This window comes from Tribolium castaneum, chromosome 1 (assembly GCF_031307605.1).
Source record: "Tribolium castaneum strain GA2 chromosome 1, icTriCast1.1, whole genome shotgun sequence".
NCBI lineage: Eukaryota > Metazoa > Arthropoda > Insecta > Coleoptera > Tenebrionidae > Tribolium > Tribolium castaneum.
Genome location: NC_087394.1, coordinates 34,832,908 through 34,850,743, shown reverse-complemented (window position 1 = coordinate 34,850,743; position 17,836 = coordinate 34,832,908). Strand labels below are relative to the sequence as shown.

At 35.3% G+C, this 17,836-nt stretch overlaps 1 protein-coding gene and 1 non-coding gene across 10 annotated transcripts in view; both read right to left on the bottom strand.

Moving 5' to 3' along the window:
- Window positions 1-17,745, bottom strand: part of Lola (longitudinals lacking) — a gene marked incomplete at its 3' end in the record, with an annotated part of 56,018 nt that extends 38,273 nt beyond the window's left edge. For 5 of the 9 annotated variants that reach the window (NM_001163846.1, NM_001163845.1, NM_001163844.1 and 2 more), the window contains 4 exon segments: window positions 17,647-17,745; window positions 17,022-17,199; window positions 16,081-16,816; window positions 15,494-15,583 (listed from right to left, as the gene is read on the bottom strand). In NM_001163846.1, coding sequence (NP_001157318.1) covers window positions 15,494-15,583; window positions 16,081-16,816; window positions 17,022-17,195 — 1,000 coding nt within the window. In that variant the 5' untranslated portion in view covers window positions 17,196-17,199; window positions 17,647-17,745. 9 annotated transcript variants of the gene reach the window in all.
- Window positions 13,260-13,347, bottom strand: Mir11622 (microRNA mir-11622). Its single transcript, NR_161828.1, has one exon. It is a non-coding gene; the product is annotated as a microRNA mir-11622 (primary transcript).
- Window positions 17,746-17,836: the final 91 nt, after the last annotated feature.

Genomic DNA, 17,836 nt, shown 5'->3' with positions numbered 1-17,836 from the left:
GCGAGATCATGCATTTAGAACAAATCAAAGCTTTATTTCCTCAGGTTTTGTGTACAGATATTACGTGCGTCTTAAGATTGTACTTTCTTTTAAACCTGCTGTAACAGATTGAACACTGAAACTTGGCGACTTTTCCGCAGTCTTGCGACATATGTGAGGTGAGACAATGTTGGTTTTTGTACCACTTGCCACATTTTGGACAAGGTAAGGGACCATACGACACATCTAGAACAAGTGAAACAGTCACTAAATAAAGGACTGGTAATTAAAACGACACAGGTGGAGAAAAACGCAATAATATAACAAAAGGAACAATTTATTTAAAAAATATTAAATTGTATCAAAAAGTCTTTCTAGAAGTTTTTCGGAAATGAACCATAGTGTGTGACTTAAGCTGTTGTCTCCGCTTGAACTGTAAGGTGCAATACTGGCACTGAAACCTTTTGGCTTTACCGCAATCCTGGTAAATGTGAGCTTTGAGGCAATTTTGGTTTTTGTAGAATTTGTTACACTGAGGGCACTGCACTGCTCCTAAAATAATTAAAACACAAATTGTAAAACTACGGTAATACAGCAACAGAAAAAGAAATAGAGGAAGCAATGAGACAATAGAGACGAAAAAGCATTTAATTTGTACAAATACATTATTCAATAAATTTCTTCTTGTGTGACCCAAATGTTGTGTTTCTTTTTTTAATCTTGTTTTTCTTCCTGTCGCTAAAATGGGATATTATAAAATTAGTGCAAAACATGTGGTAGGTATAAAAAAACTTTATTTATCACAAAAATCAATTATAATTAAAATTACAAATTTATTGAATGGCGTACGAGGTGAATACTGGTTTAGTCACAATTTTAAGAACTCTTCCGTGTTTTCGCACATAGTGGCACTGAAGATGCTCCTTCCTGCGAAACTCCTCGGCGCACAAATCACACGAAAACTCTTTATTTTTGCCACAGTCTCGCGACAAATGCGTCGATAGAGAATTTCGATTTTTGTAAAACCTGCCACATTTCGGACAAGGAACTCTTTCTGAAAAAAAAAGAAGAAAGTCACAAAGGTACAGCAAAAGCTGTCAAAAGTAATACATAAACACAATCACATCTTATCAACCATTTCGATATAAGATGTATCATTAGAACCGCTTCCGTGCTGTCGTTCAATGTGTTTCTTTAGATCGTATTTCCTCTTAGTGACAACTGAGCAGAAAGGACACTTATATTTAGGGGATTTGCCACAGTCCTGGTACTGGTGACTGAATAAAGAGTTGACGTTTTTGTACGACTTGTTACAGTTGATACAAGTAACCCTCCCATCTGAAACAATCAAGTCTTCTAACACTAACATATCGCACAAAACAAATGTAAAATAAGTGAAATAAAACTCAGGTATGGTCATTTTTTTTATTAAATCTCTTCACCGAAACTATGTATGTGCCTTATGTGCAGATTTAAATTGTATTTTCTGTGTGACTTGTGTAAACAGTAGGGACAGCGAAACTTTGGCTCTTTTCCACACTCGTTTTTCAGATGCACGCTTAAATTGCGCTTGTGTTTGTAGAGTTTATGGCATTTTGGACAACCATACATTACTTCAAAACCTAAAAAACCACAAACACTAATAACCGTTCCTCAGAAATAAGTGTCAGGAGAAAATTGAAAAAAACACATTTAATAAAAACATTTATTCGATTACTGAATGCTGTTTTCGCAGATGACTTCTCATATTGAACCGATGTTTGAAAAAACGGTGACACAACGGACACTTAAACCTCCCACTTTTATTACATTCGTTACGTAAGTGACGTCGAAGAGAGTCAGTTCTGAGGTAGGCTTTGTCGCATTGAGGACAGAAGTGGTAACCTAAAACGGAAATAAAAAACTATCATCCTGGCACTTCCCATTAAAAAACCAAAGGCATTCAAAACGCATTTTTACTCACGAAAATTTATTCGAAAAAGAACAGTCTCAAAAAATATTAAGCTACAATACTGAAATTCAAACTAGATTAAAAAATCAGTCTCAAAAAGTTGTACAAAGTTGCGTCATTAGGTCGATTACTTTGGCGACAGTTTTAAGGTATCGGCGGACAATGCCATGGGATTTTGCAAATGTCTGGACTTCTCGTGCACTTTCAGGTCGTATTTGTGCTTAAATCGTCTAGGACAGAAACGACAAGCATACATAGGCTCCTTGCCACACTCGAAGCGAATGTGGCGCGTCAAAGAATGCTTGAGTCGGTAAGTTTTCGTGCATTTGGTGCACATAAAGAGCTCGCTGAGAGCCGAAACATCCATGTTCTCCCACAACTGGTGCTTTTTCGGCTTTCTTATCTTTCGATTTTCCTGATCTGATAAAAAACCATCTGAAAACACAACAACAATAACGCAAATGAAAATAAAACAAAAGCTACAATCCAACATGCACAAAACTAAAAACAAACTACAACTCAAACGTCACAAAATACTATCTACCATCAAATTTGAGCCTAAAAACGTCTTTATTCAAACACAATGTTAATACAGTTAGTTAATTGCGATGTGTAGACTTGATGTGGTTTTGGACTTCCACAATGCTAGCGTTTACGAACGGACAAGAAGTGCATCCAAATTTAACCTTCGGTGGAAGTTTCTTGCATTGGGAGAGATGTTCAGAATGTTTAGCTCGTTCGTATAAAACCTCGCAATGCTGACAACGTAAAGTATCAACAGGAAATTTAAGTAACGAAATGTCTCTTTCACAAGCAAGTGGTTTTTTCACTGGTGGCGGCATCGTCTCTTGATTCATCGCCAAAAAGCGTTTCATTCGCTCAACTGACAACTTTTGGATTTTCGGGTACTTCTTTTTTTCTTTAGAGACGGAATCATCAACCTTTTCCACTTTAACTTCTTTGAGATTAATTTCCTCAATTTGAATCTTCCTGACTTTAGGTTGTTCCTTCTTTCCGAACAGAACATGTGGGCTAAGCTCCTTTTTAATGTTTGCCACGATAGTGTCATTTTTCAAGTCCTCAACTGCCAAAATTTTAATGGAAGGCTTAGTTGTTCCAGTCGTGACTTTCGATTGCCCTAAAAGACAAGTATTTCAGAATCACATAAAAATAACAATAACAACGTAAACAGAAGAAAAAAGGCTTAAGTTTTCTTCGTTTATTAATGATCACATACAGTTATTTAACAGCTGTTCTATGTCGTCTAGACATGTGTGATACAAGATGAACTTTTTGGAAACCTGCGTAAGTACAGTAAGGACAAGAAAATGATCTTTCCTTCCTGCAATAATAGCGAACATGTCTGAATAAATTTGAACGGTGTTGGTACGACTTGCCACAATAGCTGCACTGGTGATGGTCGATTTTCCCATCTAAAATAAAAACAATCAGTCAGATTAAACCGCAAAAATGTAAGCCTAAATGTATAAGTACCTGGTTTGCCACAAAGACCCTAAAACAAAAATTATAGTGGTATTAAAACAGACAGTTATTTTAAACAAATATGTATAATGAATACTATATTGGAATGTTTAAGTTAATAACGAAAAAATTTCTTTAGATTCTTTATTGTAATATCTACCGCTACCTAAAAGCATGTATAAGTAAAAATAAAACAAACAAAAAAGCAAAAAAAGTTGAATAGGAAATTAACAATTCTGGTTTAAGACAATTATTGATATGTGACAGTGTAAAGGAACTATAAACTATTACAATAATGGTAAAAAAATCACATTTTTCTGTTGAGTATTATAGTAAAAATTGGCTTGGGCATATTTTTGTGTAGTACTTCTTCTGGAAAATATATCCCATCACCTTTTATACGCGTAAAATTAAATAAATTTACTTACAAACTAGATACCTAACAATAATAAAGCATGTTTTAAATGGAAATATACAATTTTTTTGTCAATTATATTTTTTATAATACAAGCTGCCTTAAAATAAAAAGCAAATTGATATGACCTTATTATCATCGGCTTAAAATGCGCGATTTCCCGATGTAGAGTAGTTTAAAGCGGAAAGAAAAACCGGATTGTCAAATAGGAATAAAATATAGTATTTTACAAGCTGATCAAATCTCGGTCAATTTCCTTGCACCTGGCTAACACAATTAAAAATAATGCAAAAGCACCTAACTAAACAAATAACCTTAAAAGCAAAATACACAAAAATAACAACTTGATCGTATTATATATAAAAATATTTTCACAAAATTGTGTAAAAAGGATAAAAGGTAACTTATATCTAGAGATACACTTCAAGGAACATTTAACTATGTGAGGCACTTCATTTAGGTAAACTATTCACATAAAAATATCATCGTAAAGAGCATATTTTATCATTTTTATCACATATAAATATTCTTTTCACAAAAAATTACAAAATACTAAAAAACGCCAAAATATCGTCGAAAATTTATAGGAACGGTAAAACGTAATCCAAAAGTGATGTGTAACAGTCTTGAATATTGTCGGATTTTTCAAGTATCACAAATGTTTCCGCCTGCTCGCAACCGTGGCGTCAGGGGATAAGGCAGCATAGTGAAAGTTTAATTACTGTTATTACGTTGTTTTAGGAACGTGTTGAGGAGTATTTTAGTTAACAAAATAACATGGCGCGTATGTTTATGGAGTAACTGGGGCTTGAGTCGGTCTACTTTTTAAGTCATTCAGCGTCTCCGCTCTCACTTTTAACAGCGATCTCGGTCTTTACCGAGGAGTAATCGACCTCTCTGTGCATGCGTTCCATGTGCCTTGCCATGTGCATCTTCTGCTTGGCTTTATAGACGCAATAAGGGCACTTGAACTGCGGCTCTTTTCCGCACTCCCACTTCTGATGATTACGCAAAGAACTTTTCAATTTATATATCCTACCGCAAACTGAGCAATCGAAACCAGTCCCATCTAAACTAGTCCGATTCCTAGACTTTGGAGATGAGGTGCTTAAATCGAGAGAAGACCGATTCACCGACTGAATCATCGACTTTTTCATGCTTTCACGCATTAGCATCATAGGCAGGGCAAGATGCGAAGGCCAGCGCTCCCAAGGGCGAGAAACACGCAAATCTTGTGCTGAAAAAGAAAAATATGTTAGCACAAAACAAAAAACAACGAAACGGTGAAAATTATGTACAAAAGATACGAGCTATATGGCGGTGTCGGGACCAAGTGGAAAAGAAACAAGAATAACTTGAAACTTTGTATTTAAAAAGCTTATACCGCCACCATATACAAGGCCTTTACAAAAAATATAATACTATTATTGGGTGTGATGTAAAAATATTAGACTAGCTGACATATCCGAATGGAATCTGGTCAAAACTTCGCACTAATGGTACAAATTAAAAAAATAAAACGAAACTACGATTAATACTTAACTTACGCGAAAAACTAAACTCGGAGCCCTAAACAAGCAACTCGGCACAAATACACTAAATAGGTAATGGTTAAATAAACAAAAAATAAATTATAAGCTAAACATAAAATAATGTTACGTCACAAAATATCATGACTTAGAGATAACTCCCTTCGAACCCAAAAATGGCAGTGCAAAGTCCAAACTATTCCGTTTTTATTATCTTAAGGTCAGGATTGTTCTCTTCCAAAATCCCAATTTTGTCTTTATGCGCTCTGGTAATATGCCTGATTCTGTGAGCTTTCCGTTTGCACTTCTGCGGACAAAAGGGGCACTGAAACTGCGGCTCTTTGCCACACTCGTAAGTCAAATGACGCTGGAGCGAATCCTTGCGAATGTAACTGCGTCCGCACTGAACGCACGCGAAATGCCCGCGAATTCTATTGCTAGAAGGCGTAGACTTGCGTTTTGGCTTTTTGTCATCGTCTGACCACACAAACCACGGATTTAGCAAGTTCACAGCCTGTTCCTCTTCCTTCAACTCGATCTTCACCGGAAGGCCTGTAAAACACACATGTTAGATGCTGACATCGAATCGGACTTATCCTAACTAGTTACTTTAGTCCCTACAACTGTTATTGGTTAGAAACTCAAACTGTTACAGAAAAAAACAAATGTAAATTCAAGTGGTTTATTTCTCTCATACAATCAGACAGTCCCTTTTTGAACATAACTGGCCACTTCTGAACCATTTATGACTATGTCGTGCTTCAAATGCAAATGCTTTCGCAACACGTGCGAGTATTTCGTCGAAAAAGTGCAGCTTCGGCAGAAGAACATTGGTTCTTTGTTACACGTGTACTTGCGGTGGTTATACAACGATGCTTGATGCTTATATTCCTTACCGCACAAGTTACATCTACGAACTGAAAAAAACAATTTGTAGTTACTGAACAGAAGGTAGGTAATAATGGTTCAGGTATAAAGCAAAATCGTTGCCCTTGATTAGAATTTATTGTAAAACGTGACAATTATGCTTATTTGAAACATGTCTTTGGAGAACATGCTTGTACTTAAATTCGGCAGAGCACAGATGACATCTGAACGAAGGTCTCTTCCCACACTCCACTTTAATATGGCGAAATAAATTTGTGCGTCGTGTGTACTTCCTACCGCAGATCAAGCAAGGAAACCTCTGATCCTCTACAATAAAAACGAGTATTATACACAAAAACAGTTTCATAAAGTAGTACTTACACAACTACCGACACTACGTGCATTCAATAAATCAACACTTTTTTAAATATGCCTAACATTAAGTTAATTTTATTTAGAAAATAGAGTTCGTTTTATTACACTTGACTAAATTTCTAGCAATCTAGAATCAAAATCACTGGTTGATAACCGATGAACCATCCGAATGTGTTGCAGACAATTGCTTTTAAGGTGCGTCCTTTTCGAACACCATGGACACATATACCTTGGTTCTTTCCGACACTCGTATTTAACGTGCCTCCCCAACGAACTTTTAGTACGATAAGTTTTACCACATTGCAGACAAACAATTTTGTCTTTACCTCCTAGAACAAAATCCTTGGTTAGATCCGTTCTTCCACCACCAAGAATCACACCCACAACCCAGGAAAAAAACAAAAATTGACACAAATTCTTTATTCTGTTACTTGATTTACAAAATCAGTGTCTCTACAAAAATAGAGGTGGTCTTACATAAATGCAAAATTAAATTAAATCTAGAATGGCAGTTTGACATTGAACTAGACTTAGCTAAGTCACGTGTGACTTCTAAACCTACTCTTCTTTGGAAGCAGTAGAGATTGTCAACGGATAATAACAAGCTTACATCGGACTCTACTGTGGTCTACAAGCTATTCGCAACACTTATGTAAATAACAAGTGATGTTTATTTTTCGCGTGCTTTTTTATCTCATTTCTCCGATAATTCTTGTATTCGCAGTAGGGACACGAGTATTGGGGTTCTTTGCCACATTCTGAATTTACATGTCTCGCCAAATTTTTTCTAGCGTTGTAGACTTTCTGACAATTGGGACAAATGTAACCTTTCGGCGTCCAACAATCGGCAAAAGGTAAAGTATCGCGAGTCGGTTTTTTAGCTTTCTCGACTGGTTCAGGAGGAGGTTCTGGGGGTTTAGGACTTTCATCAACAACTGTTTCTGCAACTGATATTAAAGCATCAGTGTCTGGAAGAAGTGGTTCGTTGGTACGATCTTCCGGGTAAATGACATGAATGGTCCACGACGGTATTTCTTCAACTAGAGTTTCTTGAAAATCTAGAGAGTTTGTTAACAGCGAAGGATCCTCGATTAACCCTGAAAGTTTTATTGTTAAAAAACAATTTTTAATCACGACACTAACAGCGATAACCACAAGGACTGATACAATGAAACAAAAAATTATTAAGTCAATTTAATGCTATCATTGGATTACATAAACGACTAGTACAAAATCTTTGGAAGTGATAAATAATATGGCACAAGAAATATACAATAATTTACACAGTTTGATAGACAGAGACGTGATTTTTGACATGCGAAGCAAGAACGTAAGCTCTACGGGCCCTGTATGGACAATGTGGACACTGCAAAACAGGCTCAAGTCCACATTCCTGTCTCAAGTGTCGACTTAAAGTTTTCTTGTGGTGGTAAATTTTACAACACCTCGGGCATTTATACTGAGAATAGTGAAAGAGAGGATATTTCATATTTCTGCCCCATTTCCGCTCATCACCTAAAAAATTTAAATCAAGTCAAAACGGCGTCTCCTGAACGGCACTTTAACACTACAGGTGGTCACAGGCCGTAATAAAGCAAATTGTTACTAAACACTTGATTTATTTCTCTGACTAGATTAAAAGATACATTTTACAATTAAGAAAAAGCTGTCGTTCTGTTAAGTAAACTCGAGTGGATGGACCTTATGTGGCTTAAAAGCCTGTGTTTGTGGGTAAATAGCTGTCCACATACTTGACACTTGTTTGTTGGAACTTTACCACATTCCAACCGTAAATGCCTCGAGAGTGTGTATTTTCCTCGATATACTTTAGGACAGTTAGGACAAGGAAAAATCAATTTACTGTCTATTGATAAATCAAGCTTCTTCAAATCCTCCGGATCTGAAGTCAAATATCTTGAAAAGTGGTATATAGAACCTGCAAGCATTGTCTAGTCAATATCTAGGTGATATTTGCAATAATAAAACAATCTAAACATAAATTAGAATTTATTTGTGTTTGGTCTTAACATGTCTGATTAAATCAAAATTATGCTTAAATCTTGATTCACATAACTGACATTGAAATTCCGGAAACTTTCCACATTCGTATCTTTGGTGGCGCTTTAAGGTGTAGATTTGACGATAATAACGCCCACACCCACAAAAGTACAGTTCTAAAACAATTAAGTAAAATTACTCCTCTTATTTTAATGTAACACATTTTACATAATTTTGTTATGCTGCAAAAACAGCCAAACCACCAAAAATAATGTCATTATTTCGGTATATGAATTTATTACATTTGACAATTACAATAATTACATTGTTTAGACCTAATCTACTAGAACAATTTATTTTCAGACTTAAGTAAGTAGACGAGAGTATACAGCCAATGCCTAAAACAAAACAAAACAAAAAAATACTGAAACATTAATGGACCATGGAAAGTTCTTCAACTGCAAGAATCCTGTCCATTTTCCAACCTAATAAATAAACCTGAACTTGGTATAATATCATTGGTAGAAACTAAACAAATAATAAATGGCACTGCATTTGACAAAAAATGACTAGATTCGGTACTTAAAAGGATTCATTTATCTGGCACCCCATTTTTTGCACTTAATACTACAACAAAATCGTTCACTCGGTAACGCTATAGACTAGACATATTTATACAAGCCCAGGTAGCTTTATGTTTACCTAAATACATAAAAAATCAAAGTACCAGATAAAATACAACAATCCCTTTGGTAAAGGTACTGAAATCATGTAAAACCGAGGCACATGGCACTGGAATGACCTGACTAGAACGTATCTATTTGATCGATTTTTGCCTTTTTCTCAGCTTTTGTATGAAAATCTCGTGCGTGAGTCGCATGTGCTTTAAAAGTATATAGCCATGTTTGAATTTTTTCGAGCATAGTTGACAAGTAAAAGAGGGGCTCTGTCCGCAGTCAAAACGTAAATGACGTCCAAGAGTTTTCTTTTGTAAGTATGTTTTCCTGCATCTTGCACAACCATATCTTACACCGTGGTTGTACACTTTCAAATTTCTGTAGTCATCGAAATTAGACGCGTAAAATATGATTCCTGTAACATAAAATACACGGGGTTAATGGACCAATAAGGCGTGACAACTACAACACTGAACTATTGGTAACTCAACTCGAAAGGTTTCTCTACTTAAGCTTCAAATAAACAAAACAGGCCAACCTAAAAACAAAAACAAGCTAAAAACTCAAAACAAAATCAAACAAAGCCAAACACATTAACTACTCGACGAGGGGGAGGTGAAATGAATGATCCACGAGTATATTTATATAGTTCGTATATTGGAAATACAGATATCAATGCATGAAGAAGCAATGAAGCACGAAACGACACCGACTGTTATCATCACTTCAAGCTCCAGTACTTCCCGACCGAAATCTTTAACTATACAAAACTAAAATTTGTAATTATATAAGAGTTCTCTTAACTAAGCTTTAATTTATAGCCACATTTAATTGCACAACCCCTGCTCTGAATGACTACTAACCCGATTTTCTTTTATAATTTTGAAACCCCATTAATATAATTTAATTAAGAAATTATGCCATTACAAAAGTCCTAATTCCAGTGTTTCATACAATTTACAATATGTACTTCTGATTACGAATTATTCAATATTTTAGCCATTGCTTCTAAATCCGTAACCTGAGGTAGTATGCAGCTCTTCGTGTCCATAGCTACGTTTGGTGGTGGTACAGGCGCATCAAACATTTTTTGATGTAACAGACTAAAAGGCGGCACACTGACGTTACTATGAACTGTAAGATGCCTCTGCATATGCTGTTTCTTCTTAAAGCCCTTTTGGCAAACAGGACAAAAATACGATGGTGGTTTTCCACACTCCTCTCTTTTATGATTCGACAAGTTACTTTTGTGTTTATACGAACGACCACAACGCTCGCAAGTAAATCTTTGATGCATTAACGAAAACCAATATGCTGAAATAAAAAACTTGAATTAAAATAAAGTGGAGAGCGAATGTGGTAGTTTTTACTTTAGAATTCTTAAAATACCTGCTTCTACCAAAGCAACATGTTTACGAAACCAAGGCTTTTTTCCTGACAAATCCTCAGCCACCTTAAGTTCAGCTCTGCAATATTATTACGAAAAGCTATTTCAGCCTTAATTATCGATAAAAAAAAATGAAACAGAATTAGAACTTAATTTATTTTCTTTCATGAATGCAAATACAAAACATGTAAAAACTAATAGTCATTTTCTAATTATCAGTTTTCTTAATGCAATGCTTGGTTTTAAGATGTGTATTGATCTCATACTTTCTTTTAAATTTGTGGCCACAAATGGAACAACTAAATTTTGGTTCAACTCCACATTCAAACTGCATATGGCGACGAAGAATGTAATTATGTTTGTATCGCTTGAGGCATCTCTCACATTGATAAGGTTTTTCATTTTCATTACTGGAGAACGTGGGATCACTTTTGATATTCAGCAAATACCTTATGTACTGCTCGGCGCTTTTCTCTTCTATAAAAGAAAGTGGTGTTAGATGGTGTTTTCGAAGTTCAGCTTTCCGAAGTCTTATAAACTTGATGTTTTAATAGTTTTTGTATCTACTTCGTTTATGTAAGAGAAAAAAGTTGGTATTCGTTGAATAACGTTAAAAAACTTATGTAAAACCCAATGTACCGCTGAGAATGAAATTCTTTGTAATAAATATAATTCGAAACAAGCCATGTTATTGAAACCAACTTATCTTTTACAAAACGAATAATACTTACCAAGTGAATTTCTTATGATTTAAAGACAATGAAAATTTCTACCAAGTTTATTCTCGTTTTCCGTCATAAACATATTTAAAATGATTGTTTTTTTAAAAATTGGTGGTATTTATTTTACAGTGCAAGCAAAGAATTCTTTAGGATTTTATTTTCGATAAAATGCAACAGTAATGAACGTCATTTTTTATTAGTGAACACTACCAAAATTACATTACGCTTTGTTTTCATATGTAAAGTAAAAAACAGTTATTGTTTTTAAAACAATTTTTAAACTACTGCTGAAACCAATTTTCTACTTGTACTTTGTTAAAAAAAATTCTTTACAAAACAAATCTCAACTTTTCGAATGGAAATGACTACAAGAAACCAATAAAACATAAAATTTAGACATTCAATTACTTGAGGACTAACAATGACTAATAAACAAAAGCTACTTACCAATTAAATTATGCAATTAGTTATGACTTATCGAAAACGAGTCATCTTTATTATATAGCAATAAAACCTCTGAGATGGCATACAAATTTTAGTTTTGTTCAAGCCCTTCATTACTATCCTCATTTTCCTTGTATTAAAATAAAATCAAATATGACGATTTATAATTTATTTTTAGTTAATACATCAAACTTATGCTACCGAAACTTCGTACTTAATACGTATATTATAATTATTTACAGTCTTTACCAACAGTTAAATATTACTTACAAAAAAATGACGCTTTCCTAACGTTAATAAAGATTACTTATAACACTCCACAAAAAGTATCTTTGACTAGTTATGAGATCATTTAATCTTAAATAATGGCAGTAAAAATGTTGTCACGGGTTAAAAATTAAAACGTAATTTATTTAATCTGCAATTTTGGACTCGTTAACTCATAAATAAATAGTTTAACTGAATAACTGCCTTTTTTTCGTGGCTTAAAACTAAATTGGCACATACTGTTTTTACTTTACAGCTCTAGTTCTGTATATAGTGATACTTTTGCTAAATTTTGGCATGCAGTGTTTGTTTTCAAAATGTCTCTTTAGATTTGATTGTTGATGAAATTTTCGATTACAGAAAGAGCACTGGAATCGTGCTTGTTTTCCACATTCATACACCATATGTCTGCGCATGTTGCCTCGATGCTTGTAGACTTTACCGCAGTTTTCACAGGGGAACCCACCTGTAGATACTGGATCTATTTGTTGCAGATACCAAGATCTCCTTCCTGGAAATAAATACTGCTGTACTAGCGATTTCGATTCACACTGACGACGCCTAATTTCGAAACGTTGGCCCAAATCATATTTATTCCGGGAATGGTACTACGATACGGAAATAAATTGTAGATTTTTTTAAAATCTTTATTAAAAAATTATTCTCTACAGGAAAAAATATTGGATAGTAAGTAGGCGTGCACTGGATGGACCCGGGAAACCACAGGCAGACAAGAGTACGCGACAAAACTGAAACAATAGAAACACCTGTGTTAAAAGTCAGTAAATTAATACACAGAAGTTCAATGAAATCAAATTTTTTAAAACAAAAATAACAGACTGACTTTACTTTAAATTGTAACTGATAAAATAAATTTAAGAACCAAAAAAAATGTTTATAAAAAAAATAGAAACTTACATTTCAATATTCGAAGCTCCTGTAGGCGGCAGCAGCAAGAGGAAAAGATGGATCTAGTGTTAGTAGGAAAGGAAAGGATTTTCAGCAGCAATCCGGGAGATGTCTCAGCAACCCAGAACGGTACTTGTATCTTCGGCCACATGAAGGACATATTACTCCAAAAGTGTTCGAAGCGCTTCCTGATTTCATTTACAAAGTATTGACAGGCAACTAATACTTTTTGGTTGCGCAAAGACCCATCACCCCCTTTTTTATCAGTAAACCCAAAGGAATTTACAAGACTAAAACGCTGCAGACATTTCAATCCTGCAATTCCTTTACATCAACTGATTTAGTAATTTATTTTGTAGCTTATTTTCACATGATTTTTATTGTTTTGTACTACATGAGACTAGATAATTGCTTATTTTTTTAGCTTATATTTGCCACGCCATGCTTAAATTTCTTTTCGTGACTTCTTAGAATGTCTCTACGTGAGAATCTTCGTAAACAAACTCCACACGAAAACTGCTTAGCTACACCACACTCGTATCTGAGATGTCGTTCAAGAGTGTACTGAACAGAGTACAAGCGACCACAACGCTGGCACGTGTAAGGAGAAACAATAGCTGTAACAAATCATCCATTCTTCACACGTTCAATGCAAAAGAGACAACACTACATGGCTTGTTATTTTCAAGCATCCGTAACTTGTTACGCAACTTGTAACCGAAGCTACGAAACAAGAATCATCCATTTCTCTTAAACTACCAGAACAAGGAATTTAGACACTTGAAAATAAAAAGCACACATCAAGCGTTGGCCCTCTATTCCATACAATCGTTACGCACACACACATACAGGCTAACAACTCTAATGAAGTTATTAAAAAAATACCCACCAAAGTAACAGCATCCTGTAGAAAAAAAGTAAAATTAAAATAAATTCTACTTTCAAGCTGAAAAATTGTATACCTCGTTGTCAAAACAACTACAGTAAAGTCCACAAACACATTTTACAGAAAAAAAATTCTGTAAAATCGGCGGAAACAGCTGTAATAAATTTAATTAACATTTTTCATAAAACCATAAAAAATATATCAGACCTCTCTCATTCAGCCACTCCACAACAAAAAAATGTTGTGAAAAAATCTTCCTGTCAAACCAACTTACAGAAACATTGTACCAAGCATTCAACATAAATTGGATATGCACAAAAAAAATTGTCCATATCATACATTCCACAAACGAAAATAAAAATGTTTTTTTAATGCACTTAATTGTTAACTATGATACCTCATTACACGAAAATACGTGCAACTACATCTTTCGAAAATGAAAAAACTTACTACCAAACCTTTTTTGCAAAATATCAAAAAATATTTTGCAGACCAATTAAAGTTGAATAGAAATCTATTCAACAAGCGAACATCACTGAAGGTAAAACAAAATAAAAAACAAACTTCAATTAAAGCCTGTTTTAAAAAGCACAACACGATTAAATCACGAAGTCTCCAAAATATTGTTAAAAAAATAACAATACTTTAGGAGATATTACGAATTACCGTTGCGACTTGTACAAGTACAAAAAGCAACGTAATAAAAACGCAATAGTGACGAAACTAAATTTAGTACGTCACAACTTTTATACAAAAGTAAATGAAAGCATGCACATGATAAATACAGTATAAATGTTAGACCGATAGTTTGAGAAAGATACATGAGATAGAAGGCCAACAATATAACAACCGATAAAAGAAATAACAGATTTTTTTATAATGACGAGCAATGATTTGATTTTTATCTGTATTTCTAATATCAGCGTTTTCACAAAACCCAACAAATTATACTCGCAATTGAATAGCAAAATCTTAGTAAAAATTAAAAAAAAAAAACACAAAAACAAGCAGGAAAATTTAATGTTAAAAATTAAAGACACCGAGACGTTAGCAGCCTCTGATTCAAAAACCAAAATGTTTACCAAAGATAAACTCATTTTCGAGTATAATAAGAAAACTCAGCTGGTAACATTTTGATTTTAAAGCCCATCTCCCGTGTCTTACCTTTGACGAAAAAAAGCCCTAAAGTGAATTCGGTATCCAACGTTGAATCCTCAATAAATAAAAAAAAAATTCGAAAACTAACTTTTGAAATTAACGAGTTTCAGATCAATATCTAAATATTTTCAATATTAAAACAATAACGCAGAATATTTCGCTTCACAGCAAAGGGAGATAGACTATTAAAATTAAAAAAGAAAAACTACTTGCAACTACATATAAACAAAAGCTAAGGGATAGGAAAAGCAACAAATCACTAAATACCACTAAAAATAATTAAAATTCAGAGACTGAAAACTCAGGGTGTTAATTTTGCTACGACAATTGCGAGTATTTAAACTTCCCTACCATTTTGCGAAGACATGCATTGTGTATTGGATGAATTAAAAGACATGTCGATGCAAATCAGCAGAGAAGTTGTAATAATTGAATCGTAAATCTTACCTTGTGAATCACGATGTGCACCTACGGCCTCTTGTGCGGCCAAAAATACTTCGTCTTGACTTTGGTTACCCATGTGCCAACCTCCAAAACCTGGAATAACCCGGTAAAAAAATAAAATAATGAAATAATTTTTTGATATAAATTAAACTTGAGCATATATTTCGTGGAAATAAAAAAAAATATGGAACAAAACTAGATTTAAGCACGGAAAGACGATTTAATTTTAATATTCAACTTTTTCAAATAATGCTGTAAACTTGTGCGTTTAATGCCAAAATCTATTGATGCTTGTGTGACGGTTTCGCCGCGATTAAGTATTGCATCAAGAGCCCTGTGTACAGAATGTCTCGAGTATTTGCGAATGCTGCCTTCCAAGAGGTTGGCTAAGGGTTCAATCTCAAATTCTGCCCAAGTTACGTCGCTAGGACAGATATTGTCTGGTGGTTTGGAGTGGCGCCGGCGCTTATCTAAAAACAACCAACTCCGTAATTTCCACCAAACAATATCTGATCCCTAGAGGAATCCCAACCAAAAACGAGCCCGACGACTGGAATTCCTCCAATGGTTGTTTGAAAAAGATTCATTACCTTGACTCGATCCTTCACCCGCATTGCCATGACTAGGCCCAGCTCCATCGTCCATTGATTCCATATTGCTAATATCATCATCGTCCAACGTCAAATCCTCAATACTGTCCTCGTTCATTTCTTCAACATACTCAGACTTTGGTTCAAGCATCAGTTCTGTATGTGTTTCTATTTTTTCTTTTATTATAGGAACTTGGGGAACGTCGTCGGACTGTTTATGCCTCGTCAGGATTTCGGATTTGGTTTCTACGGGTTCAGGCACGTCGGCGATTAATTTCGAGGCAGGTAACATCGTGGGAATGTTTTGGGCGGGTGTTTGATTACTATGAGATTCTGATGAATTTGAAGCGTCATGGTGATTATCTAACTCTTCGCTTTTACGCCGTATCCTTTTTTTCTTTCGGGGTCCTGGTGACTGCGAACCCTCCCTACTATCGTCTCTGTTTCGCTGTTCTATTGTTAGGCCTTGTACTTTTGGAAGCGACGTTGGTTGCGGACTTTTTGAGGGGGCTGGTGGCGGTGCCGCCGGCTTTCTGTCAGTCTCTCCCCCCTTTCTGTTGTCAGATAAACCCTTTATCTGGAGCGATTCAGCCGCCTTCAGTAACGCACCCAATTGGTCCTGCGATATGTTCACTTCACCCCTGTACATGTAGTCCATCATCGCTTTCAGTTCTTGGAACTTCACATCTTTCAATATTAGTATGGGGTGCTTGTCGTAGTGTCGCGACAGCAACGACTGCGGACAAAAACACAAATATAAAATTTGCCACAATCAACTAATTCACCCGATGATTATATAAAAATAAACGAGAAATTTAAATTGTTACTTGGTAAAGAAAAAAACTTGATGATGTGGGCAAAACTTTCATTTTATGTAACCGTGATGTAATTCAAACAAGTTGGACTACTATGCGACTTTTCAACTAATTCTCAATAAATACCTCAAAAAATGGACTACATGCTGAAAGGACCACTTTGTGGGCGTTGAGACATTTGCCCTCTGCTGCCAATGTGCAATCAACCAACGTCCCATTTTCCAACAGTGTGTCGAAGACTGCCACAAGGGTAGACTGATGATTGTTCCATCTCAGACAAAACTGTTGGTCATCCTCCATTATTCTGTAACCGAATAGAAACCTCAATAAAAATCTATTACGTAAAAAAGAAAATTTGTAAGAAAAAAAAAAGATCCGGGAGACGCGCCACGAAGCTTAACGGAAGCACACGTCAGCAGTGGTGGGGGAAGGGAAAGCGAAGCGTTGGCTGTGTCCAACAATGGCCGCTTTTCCGAACGAAGCTGGAAAAATGGCGATCCGAATCACAAAAACCCGAAAATAAATTTCCCTCTCCCGAAAAACGCCTTAAAACAACGAAAAAAAGCCAATTGTCGCGATTTTCCACGACCTGAAAAGCTTTCGAGCTTTCGGAAAACATAAATAACAACAAAAAGCTTGAGTCGTGTCGAACAAAGCTTCCCTGCCCTGATTTTCGAACGGCGTAAAAGCGCGGAAAAGCCGATTTTCGCCAAAGAAAATTACTTCAAACGAACTGGAACGAGTTAAATACCTGTTTTGGCACACTTATCACTATATCACAATAAGGTTTTTCACTTGTGTTTGACTTTTTACAGAGACGACATGAAACAGTGCTTTGTGTAGTAATGGCTTCATCCGACTGAAAGCGGCCGGTGAAGAAGGCGAGATCGGGACGCCGGCCGCTGCGACGGAGTGGTCTGGGCGAAGCGGCGATGACGTCA